General features: G+C 50.9%; 2 protein-coding genes across 3 annotated transcripts; both read right to left on the reverse strand.

Moving 5' to 3' along the window:
• Positions 1 to 1,983: 1,983 nt before the first annotated feature.
• Positions 1,984 to 12,206, reverse strand: MMP14 (matrix metallopeptidase 14). Its single transcript, XM_080926122.1, has 10 exons — positions 11,881 to 12,206; positions 8,091 to 8,239; positions 7,736 to 7,858; positions 7,059 to 7,366; positions 6,229 to 6,390; positions 5,290 to 5,450; positions 4,993 to 5,131; positions 4,718 to 4,868; positions 4,123 to 4,238; positions 1,984 to 3,849 (listed from the first exon to the last, which is right to left on the reverse strand). The coding sequence occupies exons 1-10, from the start codon at positions 11,986 to 11,988 to the stop codon at positions 3,518 to 3,520; spliced, it is 1,749 nt and encodes a 582-aa protein (XP_080782248.1). The 5' UTR covers positions 11,989 to 12,206; the 3' UTR covers positions 1,984 to 3,517.
• A 1,912-nt stretch (positions 12,207 to 14,118) lies between these two features.
• Positions 14,119 to 16,741, reverse strand: MRPL52 (mitochondrial ribosomal protein L52). 2 transcript variants are annotated; one of them, XM_080926820.1, is made up of 5 exons: positions 16,685 to 16,741; positions 16,555 to 16,615; positions 16,412 to 16,479; positions 15,049 to 15,113; positions 14,119 to 14,280 (listed from the first exon to the last, which is right to left on the reverse strand). In XM_080926820.1, exons 1-5 carry the CDS (start codon positions 16,710 to 16,712, stop codon positions 14,134 to 14,136), a joined length of 369 nt encoding a protein of 122 aa, XP_080782946.1. In that variant the 5' UTR covers positions 16,713 to 16,741; the 3' UTR covers positions 14,119 to 14,133. The 2 variants fall into 2 exon arrangements, with proteins under 2 accessions (XP_080782946.1, XP_080782947.1); XM_080926821.1 differs by having other exon boundaries at positions 16,555 to 16,612; positions 16,685 to 16,718.
• Between the last annotated feature and the right edge of the window lie 678 nt (positions 16,742 to 17,419).

A 17,419-nucleotide genomic window follows, 5' to 3' on the forward strand; every position in this document is an offset into this window, starting at 1 on the left:
TAAAGGAACTTGGAACCACAGAAACTGGGTCAGGCCCAACAGACAAATCGGCCAGGCCAGGCAGTGAAAAGTTTGCAGGTCCTTGGGAGCCAGAGGGCCCTCTGTCTCCTGTCATCCTATCCTGACATGGTGGTTCACTCGAGTGGGACCTTATGACCACGAAGGCACCTTCCAAGGTCCCGGGGTGGGGTGGGCAAGCTCAAATACATCATCAGCACCAGACACTCGGCCTCCACCCCACACTCTGATCTGCACAGAATTCATCGTCCGGCTCATCTCTGCCTCCAGCTCTGCATTCCCATTTCTCCTGTTTGGCTTCAGAGAGCATCTTGTGATTCCAGAATCCCAGCCAAACAATTTCCTCGTGATGGGGAAACCGCACTCCATCCCTGGGCTCCCCCTCCTCTTCCCTCTGGCAATACCCCTCCTGGGTTCTTCCACTGGCTCCAGCTGTGTTTTGCAGAATTCCCTCTGGATAACATCTGTAATTGCCTCCAGATGTGGACCACAAAAACACAAAGGGGCCATTAGCTCATCTTTTACTTTTTTTTTTTTTCTGTCACGTGCACGGGTTGATTACCCCTAGATGCCCCTGATGTCCCCAGAGCCACCTTCTCAGATCCAGCCCTTTTTGATGAGGGTGGTGGTGGGGGCCTATTCCTACCTTCACTGAGACACACAGGCCCTGACAAACAGCTGTTGGCAGCAAAGGCACAGGTGACCAGGCATAGGGTCAGGGTTGCTGGCTGGCAGGAAGGTAGGGTACCCCATCTGCCAAAGTAATCATACCAACTACCCTGCAGAGCAGCTGGAGGGAAGAGGGCATAGGTGGAGCCAGGCTCTGAAATGCAGGCTGTGGAGGACCTGGGCCGGAGCCCAGGCAAGACTGGGCTGAGGCAGGAAGGGAAGGCGGGAGAAGGGGGCTGCTCTCCTCCAGCTGAGCTGACTCAGCAGCTGAGCTGACCCCTCCCGTCAGGCTGGTTTTGGAGGAAGGGAGGGTCAACAGCCTGGGAACCCTGTCTAGAGCAGCAGTTTCTATGGAAAATGGAAACAAAGGCTTGTTATTCCACCCTTCCAGCCTGAGGGTCCTGGTTCTTCTGGGCAATCAAGAAACACTTTTGCCAGGCAGAGGACGCTCTTAGGAGTGCAGACCATGGGGACTGCTTTCTTCTTTCTTCCCCTAGTCTTCTGATCTATCAGCAGAGTCTCCGGCCTATGAGAACCAGCTCCCCCCTCCCACAAAGGCAAGGTCTTACTATGTAGCCCCAGATGGCTTAGCACTTACTCATGTAGACCAGTATGGCCTTAAAGTCCCTTGCCTCCAGAGTGCTGAGAGAGAAGGTGTATACCACCAAGCCCAGATTTAGCAGAACCTTCTTAGGTCCTGGGGCCTGTGGCTGACTTCAGACTGATGTGATCCTGGGAATACCCTTGCTGCAGAGACAGATTTATGAGGAAACACATACGTGGCGAGATCACACGGCAGAATAATGCAATTTAGGAAGATTTTCCAAATGGCCTCAGTTTGACCACTTCCTCCTATTCTGACAGCTTTGGTTCTCAAAGGAGCCTTTTAAGGCTTTTGGGGGGAGAAAGCTGGGCTCTTCCAGTCACTCCTCTAACCTCCAGTGGGGTATGACTTGTTCCCCAACTGCAACTCTTAAAATTCTATCAGTCTAGGAACAAATATTTATGACAAACACTAAACCCCACATCATGGGAAATGCTGTTTTCAATGTCTGCTCTTCCTAGCCCTGCTTGCCCACACCGAATCCGCCCCTATCCCAAGCCATAGGCACACAAGGAATGTGAAACACAGTTTATTCTTCGTGGAAAGGTTGAACAAGGTCAAAAAAAAAATGTCCTTAGAGAGCACTGACCCAGCCCCGCCCTGCAGGTTTCTGGGGTCAGTCGCCTCAGCCCCCCTCCACCCCCACCCCCCCATGCCCCTTGTTAACAAAAAGGAACGATTTGAATGGCATTCATATATAATAATTATAATAAAAATATACATTAAACAAAACAAAACAAAAAAAAAAAAAAACCCAAACAAGACAGAAATTTAGCTGGGCTTCCAGCACCGTTCACCCCATCCCCAAGCCCCACACAGACACTTCTCTCCGCTCCTCTCCCTCCACAGGGTCTCACTCTCCCAAGTCCCCAGTACCATGACCACCTTCAGTGGCTGAAGGAGACTTCAAATGGATCAACTGGGTGGGGAAGTGGAAGAGCAGGACATAGGTAAAATGGGCCGAGGAGTGCCTGCATTAGGAAAGGGAGGCCCACCCTAACCAAGAGCACCCAGACACCTGCCTCACTAGGACAGTGGGCAAGCCCAGGCCACTGACAGCCTCCTCTGGTCTCCATTGAGTCCTTGTACGCATGTCCTTTTTACTCCTGTACCAATTCTCTTCCCTTCTAACCTGTTAGTGAGTAAGGGGACAAAAAGAGGGCAGTGTGGCTTCCTTAAGACCCTTTCTGAGACATCTAATAAAATGTGCCTATTCCTGGGTACCAGTGTCCTGTGTGTGCACTGCAGTCTGCTCAGACTCCCAGGGACACACTGCCACCCCCCTTCATTTCCTGCCCTCTCTGACTGCTGTTTTTGGGTCCCAGCTCCAGCTACCTGCATTTAAACAAGGTCTTTTTCTGCTATGGGCCCTTTCAGATCTTACAGTCCCCCCCAACCCCCTCACTCCACCCGGGACCATTCCGCCTGGTTTCAGCTCTCCCAACCTTGAATTTGACAGCCAGGGCTAACATTCAGGGGTGGGGGTCAGGTTGGCCAAGGGTTTCCTCAGACCCATTTAGTCCTTAATGGCTCAGGCTCCTTTGGAAGTTCTCCAGGCTGGGTTGGATAGAGGCAGATCTTTGTGGAAAGGGACTTGTCTGTCTGAGCCACCAAGACTCTCTGTGAATCTTTCTTTCTTTCTTTCTTTTTCTTTCTTTCTTTCTTTCTTTCTTTCTTTCTTTCTTTCTTTCTTTCTTTCTTTCTTTCTTTCTTTCTTATCAAAGTCTTTAGGGTAACTGAACAATCTTTCCACCTCCAAAGGAGCACTCTTAAGCTTCCTTTTAGTCAGAGTGGCGGGAGACTGCCAACTGGGTACACTTGATACGTATAGGGCTCATATGTCCAGAGCCTCCTGAGGTCAGAGTTCAGAGATTTAAGGTATGTAGTCAGGGGGATGGAAAAGAAGCAGATGACCCCATTTGGCCTTTGCCTGTAAGGTCAGAGGGTCCTGCCTTCAAGTGCAGAGCCTTGATAACATTCAAATAGGGTGGACACACACCGAGCTGTGAGGTTCCCTTGCGGGCCAGAGGCTGGACCATCTTTGGCTCAGCCCTCAAGGGACCCACCTATGGATGAAGCAAGGCTGGGGTGAGGGTGGGACAGAGAAGGGAGGCTGGAGGGAGGGAGCCCAGGATGGGTGAGAGCAGTCCATCGGCCACCACCTGCTGCCATTGGCCTTCAGAGGCAAAGTCCTTATGGTAGAAGCGGGTGGGCCAGTTGTGGGGGTCAGACCTTGTCCAGCAGTGAGCGCTGGCAGTAAAGCAGTCGCTTGGGTGTCCCGTGACGCCTGAAGAAGAAGACAGCAAGGCCCACAGCCAGGACCAGGAGCAGCAGAAGCACCGGCAGAACCACAGCGGCCGCACTCACAGTGCCACTGCCCTCCTCATCCACCTCAATGATGATCACCTCTGTCTCCTCCTCGGTCCCCTCGTCGGGCCGGCCTCCTGAAGGGCAGCCCATCCAGTCCCGCAGAGCTGACTTGGGGTACCCTGGCTCTACCTTCAGCTTCTGGTTGTTGAATTTCCAGTATTTGTTCCCCTTGTAGAAGTACGTGAAGACTGAAGGGCCCCAAGAAGACAGTTGAAGCGGACAAGAACCAAGATGGCGGCGGGGGCAGAGTCCAGAAAGGCCCCAGAGAGGAAAGAGAAGAAAGCGCCGTTAGTGTGATGGTCAGCTAAGCTCATCCCAGTACCGGTTTGGGAGAGTGGAAAGTCTGAGGGTCCTACCATGACAGCATCTGGCTATTTCTTGGCAAGCCACCAGCCACCCACTGCTCCCCGGCATTTCCACTGCTCCCCAGCCCGTCCCTCAGTATACTTTGCTTCGCTTACCTTCATCACTACCCATGAATGACCCTCTGGGAGACTCAGGGATTCCTTCCCAGACTTTGATGTTTTTGGGGTACTCGCTGTCAACTGCCCTGAATTCCTCATTGAAACGGTAGTACCTGGGGGAGGTGACAGAAAGGGGAGTGGTTGGATACTGGGCATGCCTTCAGAGGTGAGCAGACCGGGGACAAAGGGTAGCTAGGGTCATGTTTGGGGACAGGGGTTTTGAGTAATGAGGGCCTATAGCTGAATGAGGCGGAAGGAGGAGGTGGAAGGGAGGGTCCAGGCTGTAAGGAGCCACTAGCAGCCCCTTAATGATAGTGCCTGGTGGCTGGGGTGGAGGTGCAGTGCTAGGGACAGGAGGCATCAAATGACCAGGTTTGAAACGGTGACCCGGTCACATCCCACTCACACAGCACTAAGAAAAACCGTCTATTGCTAGGCAACAGTAAAGGATTAGCAAGTTCTTTTTCCAGGGCAACAATCTGGGGATTGGGGGGGGGCTTTCTTTAGAATTTAGGGTGGGGTGGTTATGTGGAGTGGTTGTGGTAGTAATTTCTGAGTAGTGAGGCTTAGGGTCAAGGATCTGAAGTCTTACTTATTTCCCCGGAAGAAGTAGGTCTTCCCATTGGGCATCCAGAAGAGAGCTGCATCGATCTTGTCCGTGGGCAGTCCTCGGCCCAGCTCCTTAATGTGCTTGGGGTATCCGGGTTCCAGGGAGGCTTCATCAAACACCCAATGCTTATCTCCTGGGATAAGAGAGAAGGGAAGAATCTGCGTCCAACCTGCCCGTGAGGTCTTTGCGAGTGAAGTGGAATCAGCTCATTCAAGGAGACTCTTCCACCGTCCCAGGACTAGGACAGGCCTGGTTACCTTTGAAGAAGACAAATTTGCCATCCTTCCTCTCATAGGCAGTGTTGATGGATGCAGGCAGGCCCCTCCAGAACTGGCCAATGGGCATTGGGTATCCGTCCATCACTTGGTTGTTCCTCACCCGCCAGAACCATCGCTCCTAGGAACCAGTAAAGACGGGGCATGAACACATTATGTCTTACACCTCAGTCTTCTTCACTCCCCAAAGCTCCTCCAATCCTTCCATTATTCCCATCCATCTTCCTTGCTGTGAGTCTTTCAGTCCTCTCACACAATCCCATTTCTTCTCCTCCTCACCTTGAAGACAAACATCTCTCCTCGGAGCATGGCCACGGTGTCAAAGTTCCCATCACAGATGTTGGGCCCGTAGGTGGGGTTTCTGGGCTTATCTGGGACAGAGGGCCAAGAGGTAGTTCTGGGTTGAGGGGGCATCTTTGTGGGTGACCCTGACCTGCTTCCTGAGGAAGAGAACAAGAGGGGGACCCTTCAGGCTCTGGAGCAAAGAGGATTGAAAGACAGACAGATAATCGGGCAACACCCTTAGAAAGTGAGAAGAGGGTGGCAGAGATGGTTCAGTGGTTAGAGCATTCACTGCTCTTGCAGAGGATGGGAGTTTGGTTCCCAGAGCTGACAAAAGGTGGCCCACAACCACCTATGAGCCTAGTTCTAGGAAGTCGGATACCTCTGATCTCTGTGGTCACACACACACACACACACACACACACACACACACACATACACACACACCTTAATAAGAACAAATTAAAAAACAAAACAAAACAAAACAAAAAACAGTGTAAACAGGCTTTAGAGAGGAATGAAAAAGTTGGCTTAGGTTTGTCCAATAGGTCTGCTCAAAAAGTGGGAGCTGGGGGCTGGAGATATGGTCCTAAAGAGGACCCAAGTTTGGTTCCCGACACTCACAGGAGTCCTCTTGGGGACTCCACAGGTACCAGGCATGTATGTGGTGCACATACATACATAGTGGCAAACAATAAAAAATGCTTTTAAGAAGTGGGAGCTAATAGAGGTAATGAAAAGTGGTGTGTGTGTGCGTGCATGTGTGTATGTGTGTGTATGTGTGTGTGCATGTGTGTGTGTGTGTGTGTGTGTGTGTGTGTGTTTGTGTGTGTGTGTGTAGAGACTTCACAGCAAGATGGAAGGAAAATGCAGACCAGAGGCCAAGAGGGGACAAATACAGAGACGGAGGAGTAGGTATGGGGATGGACAACTCGCCATAAAGTTGCTGGATGCCACGGCGGTCGTCATCGGGCAACACGAAGTTCTCTGTGTCCATCCACTGGTAAAAGGGCGCCATGATGGCGGAAGGATCATTGGAATGTTCCAGGCCTAGGGCGTGCCCCAACTCGTGCACTGCCACCAAGAAGATGTCATTCCCTGGAGGGTTGGAGATGGTGAAAACTTGGTTAAGCTCCCTGCTTCCCCACCAGAGGCCTCAGTTCCACAGACAAGCTCATGTTTTCCCCCTCAAGTAGTTAAGTCTTGGGGGTCAGCTTCCTGTTTGGTTCAGAAAGCGCGAAGGCAGTCACTACCCTCGTCTGGGGGAAGTGGGGAGCCTGAGGCAGGATCCCAATCCCAAGGAGACCTACACTGTGGAGCTCAGTTTCTCCCAGAAGGTAGGCATCGTGTTTGCCTGGAAAAATGGGTGCGAAGGGAGGGATTTTAAATCTATGATTGACAAGTCAGTCGGGTAGTGACGATGGACCAAGTACAAAAAAATAAACAGCTTAAGAGTCCCCACGCTCACATTAGGTTCTATGGCTAATAACTTAGCTGGGTTTTGTTTTGTTTTGAGACAGAGTCTTGTTACACAGTCTAGGCAGGCTTCAAACCCACAATCCTCCTGCCTCAGTACCTAGATTTATTTTTTTTAATTTTATTGATTTATGAGACAGGGTTTCACTATGTAGCTCAGGCTGGCCTAGAACTTACTATGCAGAGCAGGCTGGCCACTATACCCTGCTAGCTTAGACCTTGGAAGGAGAATCCTCTATATACAAGTGACTGCAGACTCATGGATGGGGTAGAACCCAGGGTTCCCTCACCATTTAGATCTTCATTTTGGACCGTCCAGGGCTCAGCAGAATCAAAGTGGGTATCCCCTCCAATATTGGGGCCTGGGAAATAGGCATGAGCCAGGAAGCCTCCTTCACCATCAAAGGGTGTACTGTCGCCGTGGAAACCCTCAGCAAACAAGATCATGATGTCAGCCTGCTTCTCGTGACCCTCCCGGATGTAGGCATAGGGCACTTCTCGGAAGCGCAGCGGCGTGGCACTCTCCCATACTCGAAAGGCCTTCCGAATGGCCTCGAATGTGGCGTACTCGCCCACCTTGGGGGTGTAATTCTGAATGCTACATCCAGACATGAGGGCAGAGAAGGGAAATGTTAGGCTAAAAGAGACAAAGTTCCCTCCACTCCCCTAGCTCTGACAGAACTGTCCACCCACCTTGCCAGACCTGTGTCCCTGCTACGGAATACACATATCTCATATACCTGTGCAGATCTCAGCCCAGGGGACTAAAGGCTTAGGGGACCTTCAGGCTTGGGGTGTTACCACTAGAGTTCATACACTCCAAAATGGCTGCACTTCTCTGCAAGATTAGAGCTATTTTCCTTCCCACTGTCTAGAAATGGAGTGCAGCACAGACCACCTTTGACTCGACATAACCCAGCTAATAGGGAAGAGCGTTGCGTGTGACATCTCCAGGCTGGGGACTCACCAGAAAGTGATCTCATTTTGCTGCCACTTGAGGCCCTGAATGGCATAGCGCTTCCTCCGGACATTGGCCTTGATCTCAGTCCCAAACTTATCCGGAACACCGCAGCGAGGGCGCCTCATGGCCCTGGGGTGGAAACAACGGTGTCAGTGTAGTACACAAAATAAAACCACCTTCAAGGGGACAGAGTGTAGGGTTGTAGCTGACCCAGGGTCTTGGCCTCTGGTCCCAGGTCAGTGATGGGTGAGGCTTTGTGTGTAGGGAAAGGTCAGATACTGAATGGGAGAGGGCACTGGAGGCAAGGCCGAGTGGAAGCAATTCTGGTATTCAGCTTGGTCAGTGGACGCCAGGAACTTACTTCATTGTGTCTGCATCTGCCTTGCCTGTCACTTGTAAACCATAGAACCTTTGCATGGCAGCAATGGCAGCTGACAGTGACTGGGGTGAGCGTTGCGTGTGGGTCCGAAGGTCCCCTGGAGGTAGGTAACCATACTGCTGTAGCCATGCCTGTAAGGAGAGGGGTTTGGCTTAGAGAATTCCCACTTAGTCCAGGGGCCCACCTGCCTCTCCACGGTGTCTGGATATCCTCGGCTTAGTGAAAAATATGACGGGCTCTCAATCTGGTTCTGGCAGGAACTCTCAGGCTAACTGTTAGCCTGAACTCTGACCCCAGAACAGCTTGTCCTCAGGGGTTAGGGGTGTAGACAGATATAAGGTTGGGGTGCCATTGCTCCTGACTGAGCTGTAGTGCTCTTGGAAGTAAGAGCATTAGAAAGTTGCAAAGAGTTTTTTTTAGCATATTTTTAGTCCGTCTGTACATGTAGGTGGGGGTCAGAGGTCACTCTCTGGTGTGTTCCTTGGGAGCTGTGGCTCACCTATAAAGCCAGGCTGGATGGCCAGCAAGCCTCAGGGATTTTTCTGCCTCTCCAGCACTGACATTACAAGTGTGTCACCGCCACTTCCTAAATGTGCACACACACGTGCACTCAAGAGCACATGATACGGTTCAAATCCAGGTCCTCATTCTTGCAAAGCAAGCATTTTTGCCGCGCCTTAAAATGTCTTCTTAGAGCTGGCATTCTCTCCAGCACTTTGAAAATACAGCATGTTCCATTTGAGAAGAGGTTATGCCCATGGTAGGTAGAACGGAAGGGAGGGGGTGAGGGAGCCTGGACTGGGTGAGGAACAGACAGGGAGAAGTTTCTGGAACAGAAGTACCACACTTCTCAGACCCTCACAGCAGAAATATTTTTAAGGAGGGCAGAAAATGAGCGGGGGGGGGGGGGGTAAGGCTCGATGAGGACGGGGAAGCTGTATTTTTCAGGGTGATGGCTAATCAGCCATCACCTTAAATAAATAATCTATGATCTAGGAATCTAGGCTTGGAAAGCCAAGCAAACCATGCTATGTATAGACTATGAAGATGCTTGGATGGTTTTTGGGAGACATAACCTGATAGCTCAGGTCCTATATCAGTTTTACCCTTTTTAAGGAATTGGGGGGGGAGGGGAGTTCAAGTTGCCTAGAATGGGCATTTGGAAGGGAAATGGTAAACTTTCACCCATCATTAGGATGGATCTATGGAGCTACATGATTCTCTTTCCCTTCAGGCTTAAAAACGGGTGGTGGAGGGGTGCTCTTGTGCGGGGTCTGGGGGTGATTCAGGAACAGCTGACTTAGGATCTGAGCCCAAAAGGGCAAGAATTGCAACATAGTTCCAGGAAGTGATCCCCTCAAGGCTGACAAGAGTTAGGACTAGAGTTGTAAACAACCCAGCTTTTCCCCAGCCAATAAGGCTAGCCAAACAACCCTAGCATCACCTGTATCTCAGAGTCCTCTTCCGGGTACAGGATTTTAACCTCTTGTGTGTCAGAGAGGCCTAGCAGGGTGTGTAACTCCAAAGCTGTTCCCTGGGATCTGAAGGCTTGCCCTGACCTGTGCTGTAGTCCGCGCCAAATATGCAGGGAACCCCCTTTGCTCCTAGCCTCACCTGTAGGCTCTGACCCCTGCTGGGGTAACAAAGGCAGCTTCAGGCTTGGAGAGCGGTGAGTGGGAGGGGCCAGCTCCCCCCACCTCCACCCACAAGCTGAAAGTCTGGAGGACTGAAGCCAGGTCCTCAAACCTTAGCCAAATTGAGGAAATGTTTCTAGTGTAGAACGGAGAAGGGAGGCTGGCAGGAGAAACAGCAGTTCTGGATAAATCCCTTTCCTGTGAGCCTTTCGAGATGCAGGCAAGTCTAAGTAAGCACGCTCACAAACCCGGCCCAGTACCCTGTGGAGCAAAATGGATGCTTTGTCAGGACTCCCCGGAAGAGTATCACAAAGCCAAGAAAGAAACTGTCCCCATCATTTTCTTCATCTCCCGGACTGGGCAAGTTTCTTTCTCCATCTCAGAGCCAGGCAAGAACCACAGACTATGAGACTGGAACCACAGGAGAGGACTCTGGTGTCTGCGGCTGAGTGGGGGAAGGGAAAAAGCCCCAGACACACCATGGGGAGGAGAGGGCTGTCCTGGAGCTAGTGTGGAGCTGTGGAGACCTGGCGAAAAAGACCTAGCTGCCTCAGAACCCCTCTCCCTTCAGCTTAGCCTGAAGATGGAGCGACTCTGTTAGGTGGCAGGACCCAGTTGGTTGGCATTGTCTTGATCAATAACTGCAGGCCATTCCCTTTGACAAAGTCAAGGAACACCTCCCACTTTAGGAGGCTGAGAGGGTGGGGGCTCTCCAGCTCTTGGATCCTGGCCTCTGGGTCTGTCCCGCCCTCCCTCAGCTTCCCACCCTACTGTGTTCCAGAAGCAAATGGTGGTTCTGGCTCTGGGAAGACCATGACCCACTTAGAGCAGAGCCAGGGCTGCTGCCCCTCCCCTAGGGCACCTACTGGAGGCTGGGAAGGCGCAAAAGAAGTTGGCAGTGGTCAGTTTTCCAGAGGCTCCTTTTGTTAGGCGATCTCTGGGGTTTTAGGCTTGGGAAAGGCACCTCCTGACAGTTGGGTTTGGTTTTTAGTCTCAGGGAGGATTTTACTCTTTTTAGTTTTCATACAAAACTGTGGCCCTAATCTTAGGGCTACACTTGTCCTTTCGGCCCTAGGTCTCTTCAGGGGCACAGGCAGCATGTGCCCAGGAGAGGTTCATTCCGAGGGTGCGACCCGGCCTGGGCCCAGAGCAAAGGGAGCGAAATCCAGACCGTATCCTGCATTTTGGGCCCTTCCCTACCACACCCAGGTCCTCACCAGGCTGAGTGGGTTGGGATGGCCCAAAATAAGAAGCTGATTAAATCCGTCTCCCACCTTCACCCCAAAATAAGAGAGGGAGGGAAAACTTCCTCGGACTACTCCCACGCCGCTTCCTTCAGGACCGGGGTGGGCTACGATCACGGAAGAGTTGAGGATTGGGGGTGGGGGCGCCAGAGTCAGTCGGGACACTCGAGGGAGACCCAGGCCCGCCCTCAACTCACTCGCCCAGCGACTCCCCTTAGTCTCTCAGCAATCAATGCAGAAAAGCAATTTACAAAAAAAAAAAAAAAAAAAAAAAAAAAAAGGGACCCAAAAGGCGCCGGTAGGAGTGTGGAGGACGCGGGAGGCGGTGGCCAGACTGAGCTCCGCTGCTCACAAGAAGAGCTTTGTGTGCGCGGAAGTTCGGCCCGCCGCGATCCTCGACGCCAAGGCCGGCGGCCCGCACCGCCCTCGGTCCAGGGGAGGCGGGTACCGCTCCGGGCGCCCCCGACGCCCCCACTCGGTACAGATGCGCCCGTGCAGGACGGCGGGCACCTGAGCGCTGCCAAACTGAAGGAACAACTCGCGTGTGACACCGGCCCGGACGGCGAGGGGTTGGAGCGGGGTCCAGAGTTTCTGAGGCTCCCGCCTGGTGCCACACTGCGCGCAGAACTTGGGAAAGCAAGGCCCGGGCCCCGCTGCAGAGTTCTTCCAGGGAAGGGAGGAATAGGAAAGAGTCGGTGGCGGTAGAGGGGGTTGTTGGAGGCAGGCAAAAAGTTGGATCGACTTGTAAGTTTGCAGACGAGGGGAGGAAAAGAAAGGCTGGAGCAGCAGAGCCCTCCCAGAGCCCAGCTCTCAGCGGGGGCTGTCCCTTGGAGACCCCCGGGCTCGCCTACCCGGGGGACGAAACTCCGGGACAGGCCAGAGGAGCTCACTTACTTCGGGGCTGAAGTTGCTGCCTTGGGCCCAGCCGAGGGAGGCGAGCGCGGTGCCGAGCGTGAGCAGGGGGAGCAGGAGGCAGCGGGAGGGTCGAGGGGCGGGAGACATGGTCCGCGGCGTCGGGGCGCCGGGCAGTGCGGGCTCCGCGGCGGGGCCCACGCCCTGGGGTCGCGCCGCCGCTCTCTTGGGGCGCCTTTGTCTTCTAAAGGAACGGAATGTGGATTCCTAGAGCGCAGTCGGCTTGGAGGTGAAGGAAATGCTCCTGAAAATGCCCGTTTGCTCTTCTCTTTTCCGTTTTTTGATCTTTCTTCTGCTTAGTCGGCGAAGTGAGTTGGAAGCCCTCTCTGCTCTCTCCTTTGGTCCCTCCCTTCTCCCACAGCCTCTCCTCCGCCCCCGCCCCAATGCCCTCCTTTTCTGGTGGGGACGTGGTTGTTTCAGCCTGAATCCAATTACAGCCAAGAGCAGGAGAAGGAAAAAAAAAAAAAGTTTTCTGTGGTGCAGGCTGCCATCTGCAGGGGTTGAGCTGACAACTAACTAGGAGCCTGGGTGTCCCAGGGGACGGGAGTCGGAAGACTTTCTCTTCCTAAGCATTTTTTGGGTGGCCTGATTCCCGTAGTATTCAGCACGTCTCACTTGAGAATGTTTAAGTACTGGGAGACCCGATGGCTAGGGATATTGGAAACATGAAGTCTCCCATGTCTGTGAAGGTTGGCAGAAGAAACATTTACTAACAAGGGGGTTGTATGCTGAGATTTGGGGACAGCCTCCTCCTCTTGTCCCAGACTTAAAAGACTGTAACAAAAGCCACTGCTCAACCGCCACAATTACTTTGAATTTGGGGGCCCGCCCTTTTATTAATGGCTTTTACAGTTTGGCTGTTCCATTAAGTGTTAACTGCCTAGGTAGGAAAAGGGTTCAAGGTCACAGAATTGGGGGGAGCCAGATAAAAGTTTGGTGAATATTGTTGGAAGAGGAAGGGTTGGGAGGTAGGATTCTGGAGTTTTGTTCGATTCACAGTGGAGACAGTTCCTTCTGGTGCAGCTTCCGCGAAGGCTGGCTGTGAGAACAAAAGGAGAGGCAGGCAGGGAAGAGGGAGGACAGGCTAGCTGCACTGGACCCAGAAAGGGAGACAGATAAGAGGTTGAGAACTAGATCTGGAAAACCACCAAGCAGTGGTACAGAGGCAGGAAAAGTGTGGGAGACAGAAAACTCGACCATCAGCGAAATGTAAGATCCAAGAATTGCATTTGGTCAGCGAGAGGAAGGCAGTGGGAGAGGGAAGGAAAGCAAGCAAGGGAATGGTGAGGGAAGGGAGGGAAGAACAAGCCCAGGTATAAAGCTCTGGGATCCACACCTACTAGCTTTGTGGTGGAAAGATGGGAGCCAAACATGGAGCATTGGAACAGGAACAAAGGTCCTTGCCTCCAGAATCGAGGGGAGGGCTCCTGATCAATAAAATGGATGGTTGCTAGGTCATGGGCAGGGACATTGTGTGTGGGTGTGGGGAAGTGCAGGACCCTCTTCAGCCTCTGGGATTTAGTCTGATCATAACTCCTTTAGAAGACCCCAAGTTTAATCCTTCCTGTCAGCCTTCCAGTGTGGGTGTCTCCTGGACCATGTACCTGGATACTCGCTGTTTGTTAAGAAAGGGACTTCTTTCTGCCATGTGTGGTTGGCACATGGCTTTAAATCCAGAGGCAGGAGGATCTTTATGATGGCCAGGCAGCTTGGTCTACCTGGCCAGTTTCAGGACAGCCAGAGCTATCGTGAGACTGTGTCTCGAAAAGGAAAAGGAACCTCAGATGGATAGGCCCTTTCAACAAAACATTTATTGAGTGCCAACTGTATGCATCTGTGCTGTGTGGGCTATTAGTGACGGAGCATGAGCAGGAAGACTGCTTCTCTCACAGAGCAGTTGCTGCTCTTAGCCTGGTCAGCCGTATGACCAGCAGGAAGAGGATTAAAACCCTAAGCAGACTAAGTGGTAGGGTGGTGGCATGCTTAGCTTTTGTAAGGCTCTGGGAATGTTCTTCAGCACCAGGGGCAGGATCTGGCTGAACTGGAATAGAGTGAGGACTAAGGGCATTGGGACTGGGCCAAGCCTGGCAGGGAGTGATTTTAAGTTCCTCCTGGGTACCTAAGGTCTTTTGCTGTCAATACAGATAGCGGGAAAGGTGACTTTATTTTACCTGGGATAACACATTCAAAAAAAGAGAGCCAGAGAGGCTGAAAAAGTGGTACAGGAGCTGCTTTTTATTGATTTGGAAGTGGGTTTCTCAGTAAAGTCCCTTTAGGCTTAAGATCATGTTCCCGCTTCCTTTCTTCCTGCAATTTCTGCTGCCTGAGCTTCCATGCCTGTAATCCAGCATCCATTTCCTGTGTCAGCAGTACAACACGTCTCTAAAAAAGACAGGAAAAGAATAATTAACACCCGGGGCTCAGGATTAAATAACTACTGAACAGATATCCTTTCTTTCCCAAAGCTAGACCGGTTCCGGCTGGACACTGATGCTTCACGCTGACAACAATGTGAAACCGAGGAACATCTGCTGTTGGTTTCTGCCACCAGTGCCCTATTCCACTCTTCCCTTCTCACAGTACTATTAAAATATTTGGCTTGGGTCAGGTAGGGTGATGAATCCTTTGATCCTAGTACTATGGAGGTAAAGGCAGGCCCATTTCCTGAGTGTTTGAGGCTGGCCTGGTCTATATGCCTCATTGAAAGAAACAAAAGACAAGAAAAAGAAAGAAAATAAATTAGTTGGGTACTGGAAAAATAGCTGCTGGTGTTTTATCCCAAAAACAAAGCTCTGGATTTTATCCCAAGCACTGCTTAACAATAGCTCAAGCAGCTTAAAACAAATTTTAATTTATGGGGCTATACAGACGGCTCAGTGGTTAAGGAATACTTTCTGTTCTTGCATGGGATCCAGGTTTAACTCCCAATAGCCACACCAGAGCTCACAACTATCTGTAATTCTAGTTCCAGGGAATCTGACACCCTCCTTTGCCCTCTGCAGGTACCACAAACATATGATGAACATACATTGATACAGGCAAAACACATATAAAATAAAAATCAATCTTAAAGGAAACAAAGATAAATGGTGATTGAAATTTCCTCCTCCATTTATAAACCTAGCCTTTGACGGAGTTCCAGCCACTCACTGCAAGCTTTTCCCTTTGAGCTTTTCTTCGAAGTTGGCCTTTCATTGGGGGAGCGGGGCGGCCATCTACAGATAAAAGTGAAAGAAAGGCAAAGTGTTAAAGGTGGTCTGGACATCTTGTCCAAACACTGGTGTGATAGGAACTGAAGAGTAAATCCCTAGCTCCCCTATTCCAGTTCACACTGACTGGGGCGGGGACTAGCCATGTCTAAGGCCCTAGGTTCAGGTCCCAGTTCACAACCAAAACTAAAACTGATCTGGCATCAATGGTGAGGTTCAACAGAATCATGAAGTTGAGTTCCTAGGCGTGCTCCTCTTAATTAACCCTGTCAGCATCATGGACCTAGGGTTGTCTGCCATGCTGAATTCACTTTTATCTTCAGAAACCCTTCACTCAATGTTAAGTCTTCGTTAAACTTCATCTCACTGTATAATGAAATGCAGGTTTTTATTCTTCTCCACTTTTGATTCTTTGAGGCAAGCTTTCACTATGGAGCCAAGGTTATCCTCCCGTTCTCGGGGCTTCTGTCTCCTGAGTGCCAATTATAGGCATGCCTCACTACTCTTCCTTAATTTTTTTTTTTTAAGTTTTATTTTAATGTGATCGGGTGCTTTGCTTCCATGTATGTCTGTCTGTGCACCGTGTGGGTGCCTGGTACAGGTGGAAGTGAAAAGATGACATCAGATACCCTGGAACTGGAGTCAGAAGCAATTTTGAGTCACCATGTGGGTGTTGGGAATTGGACTCACATCCTCTGGAAGAATAACCACTACGCTGGAGGCATCTTTCCAATCCGTAAGCTTTTTTTTTTTTTTTTTTTTTTTTTTTAAAGAGAAAAAGACTTCTCTGTATTGAGTCTGCCCATCTTCAGACTTGTAGGGATCTTCAGTGTTCTTTTCAACAACTTTTCAAAGAATTCCTTGTGTATTTGCAATCAAATTCTCAAAATACACTCACATGTCTCCTTCTGAGGGGATAAAAAAGTCACATACACTTCCTGCACCAGGACAGCCTAAGTTAGAATTACCTTACATCTTCAGGACACGATTCCCCTACAGATTACTTACTTTCCTTAGCCAATTCACTATTTATTAATTTATACACAGGGTCTCATTCTGTAGTTCAGGATAATTATTCCCTACATTGCACTGACCTCACAACAATCCCTCTGCCTCAGCTCTCCAAAGCTAAAATTTCAGGGGGGGAACTAACACCCAGCTACGTAGTCAGACAAAATTTGAGTGCCAGTCTTCGAACTCTTTTCTAAGTAAAAGTTTCAATATTTTCGCAGACACGCCCCCAGTCCCTACCAGGGGTGGTCTCAGAGGAAAAAGAAAAAAAAAATCTTGACATTAAGGCTCACCCGCGAAAGACCAGTCTGGAAGCTCCGTGAGGGGCCCATAGCCGGACGGGTTGGCAGCCAGCCCCTGCCTGGGTGGGGAAAACACAGTGGGGTGAGGACTCAGCGGGATGCCAGGTCCCGCCGCGCCCCCGCCCGGCACTCACTGGAGTCGCCACTGGCTGCCGGCCCGCGCTACTGCACTGCAGTGCAACCTCCGGACACCTACTGGAAGAGCAGGGAGTTAGAGGGCACGTTCCCCGCGGCTCCCGGGTCCCCAACCCCACAATCACTCACTGGACAGCCAGGTCCCTAAGGCAGCCATGCCGGAGCAAAGGAGCCGGAAGTGGGCGTGGCCCCGGTAGCCACGCACGACGCTGCCGGGAAAACCGGAAGCCGACATCTTGAATGTGGTTTTCAATTGCGGGTTCCACCATCTTGGGTTACATCGTACGGAAGTGAGAGTCAGCTACGGGCTGTGTGTTCTGGACTGGCGGAACTGCCCCGCGCATGCATCTTGTGTTCTCTGAGGTGGTCTAGATGCCTGTGACCGACTCCTTTGCAGCGGTTTCCATGACCTTTCCTGGACGTTCTCCAGACTTTGGAAATGTAAGATAACTCAGAAGTGTCGCATCCAACGAGCCTCATTGTGCAGCCTTCTACATCATTTTAACATTTATTTTTTAATCATGATCTGATCAAGTGTAGAACGAATCCGAAAAGTTTGGTTCTCATCCAACAAAATCGAAGAACTAATGAATGGGTTCGGAGATTGTCTAGATAAGGCATTGAGTCTTTGGAAGACAAAATGATCACAGGCATGACTAATAGTACAGCCCAATGCTGGGAAGGGAAGTATATGTTATTTACAAGAATATGTATAGAAGTACGCATCTGAATCTAAGGACACTTAATTTTTTTTTTTTTTTTTTTTTTTTTTTTTTTTGAGGAAGTTGTACTGGTGCCATTTTTTTTTTTCTTTTTTCTTTTTTTTGAGGCAAGGTCTCACTATGTAACTATGGTACTAAGTAT

This window comes from Micromys minutus, assembly GCF_963924665.1.
Source record: "Micromys minutus genome assembly, chromosome: 12".
In the NCBI taxonomy this organism is placed as follows: Eukaryota; Metazoa; Chordata; class Mammalia; order Rodentia; family Muridae; genus Micromys; species Micromys minutus.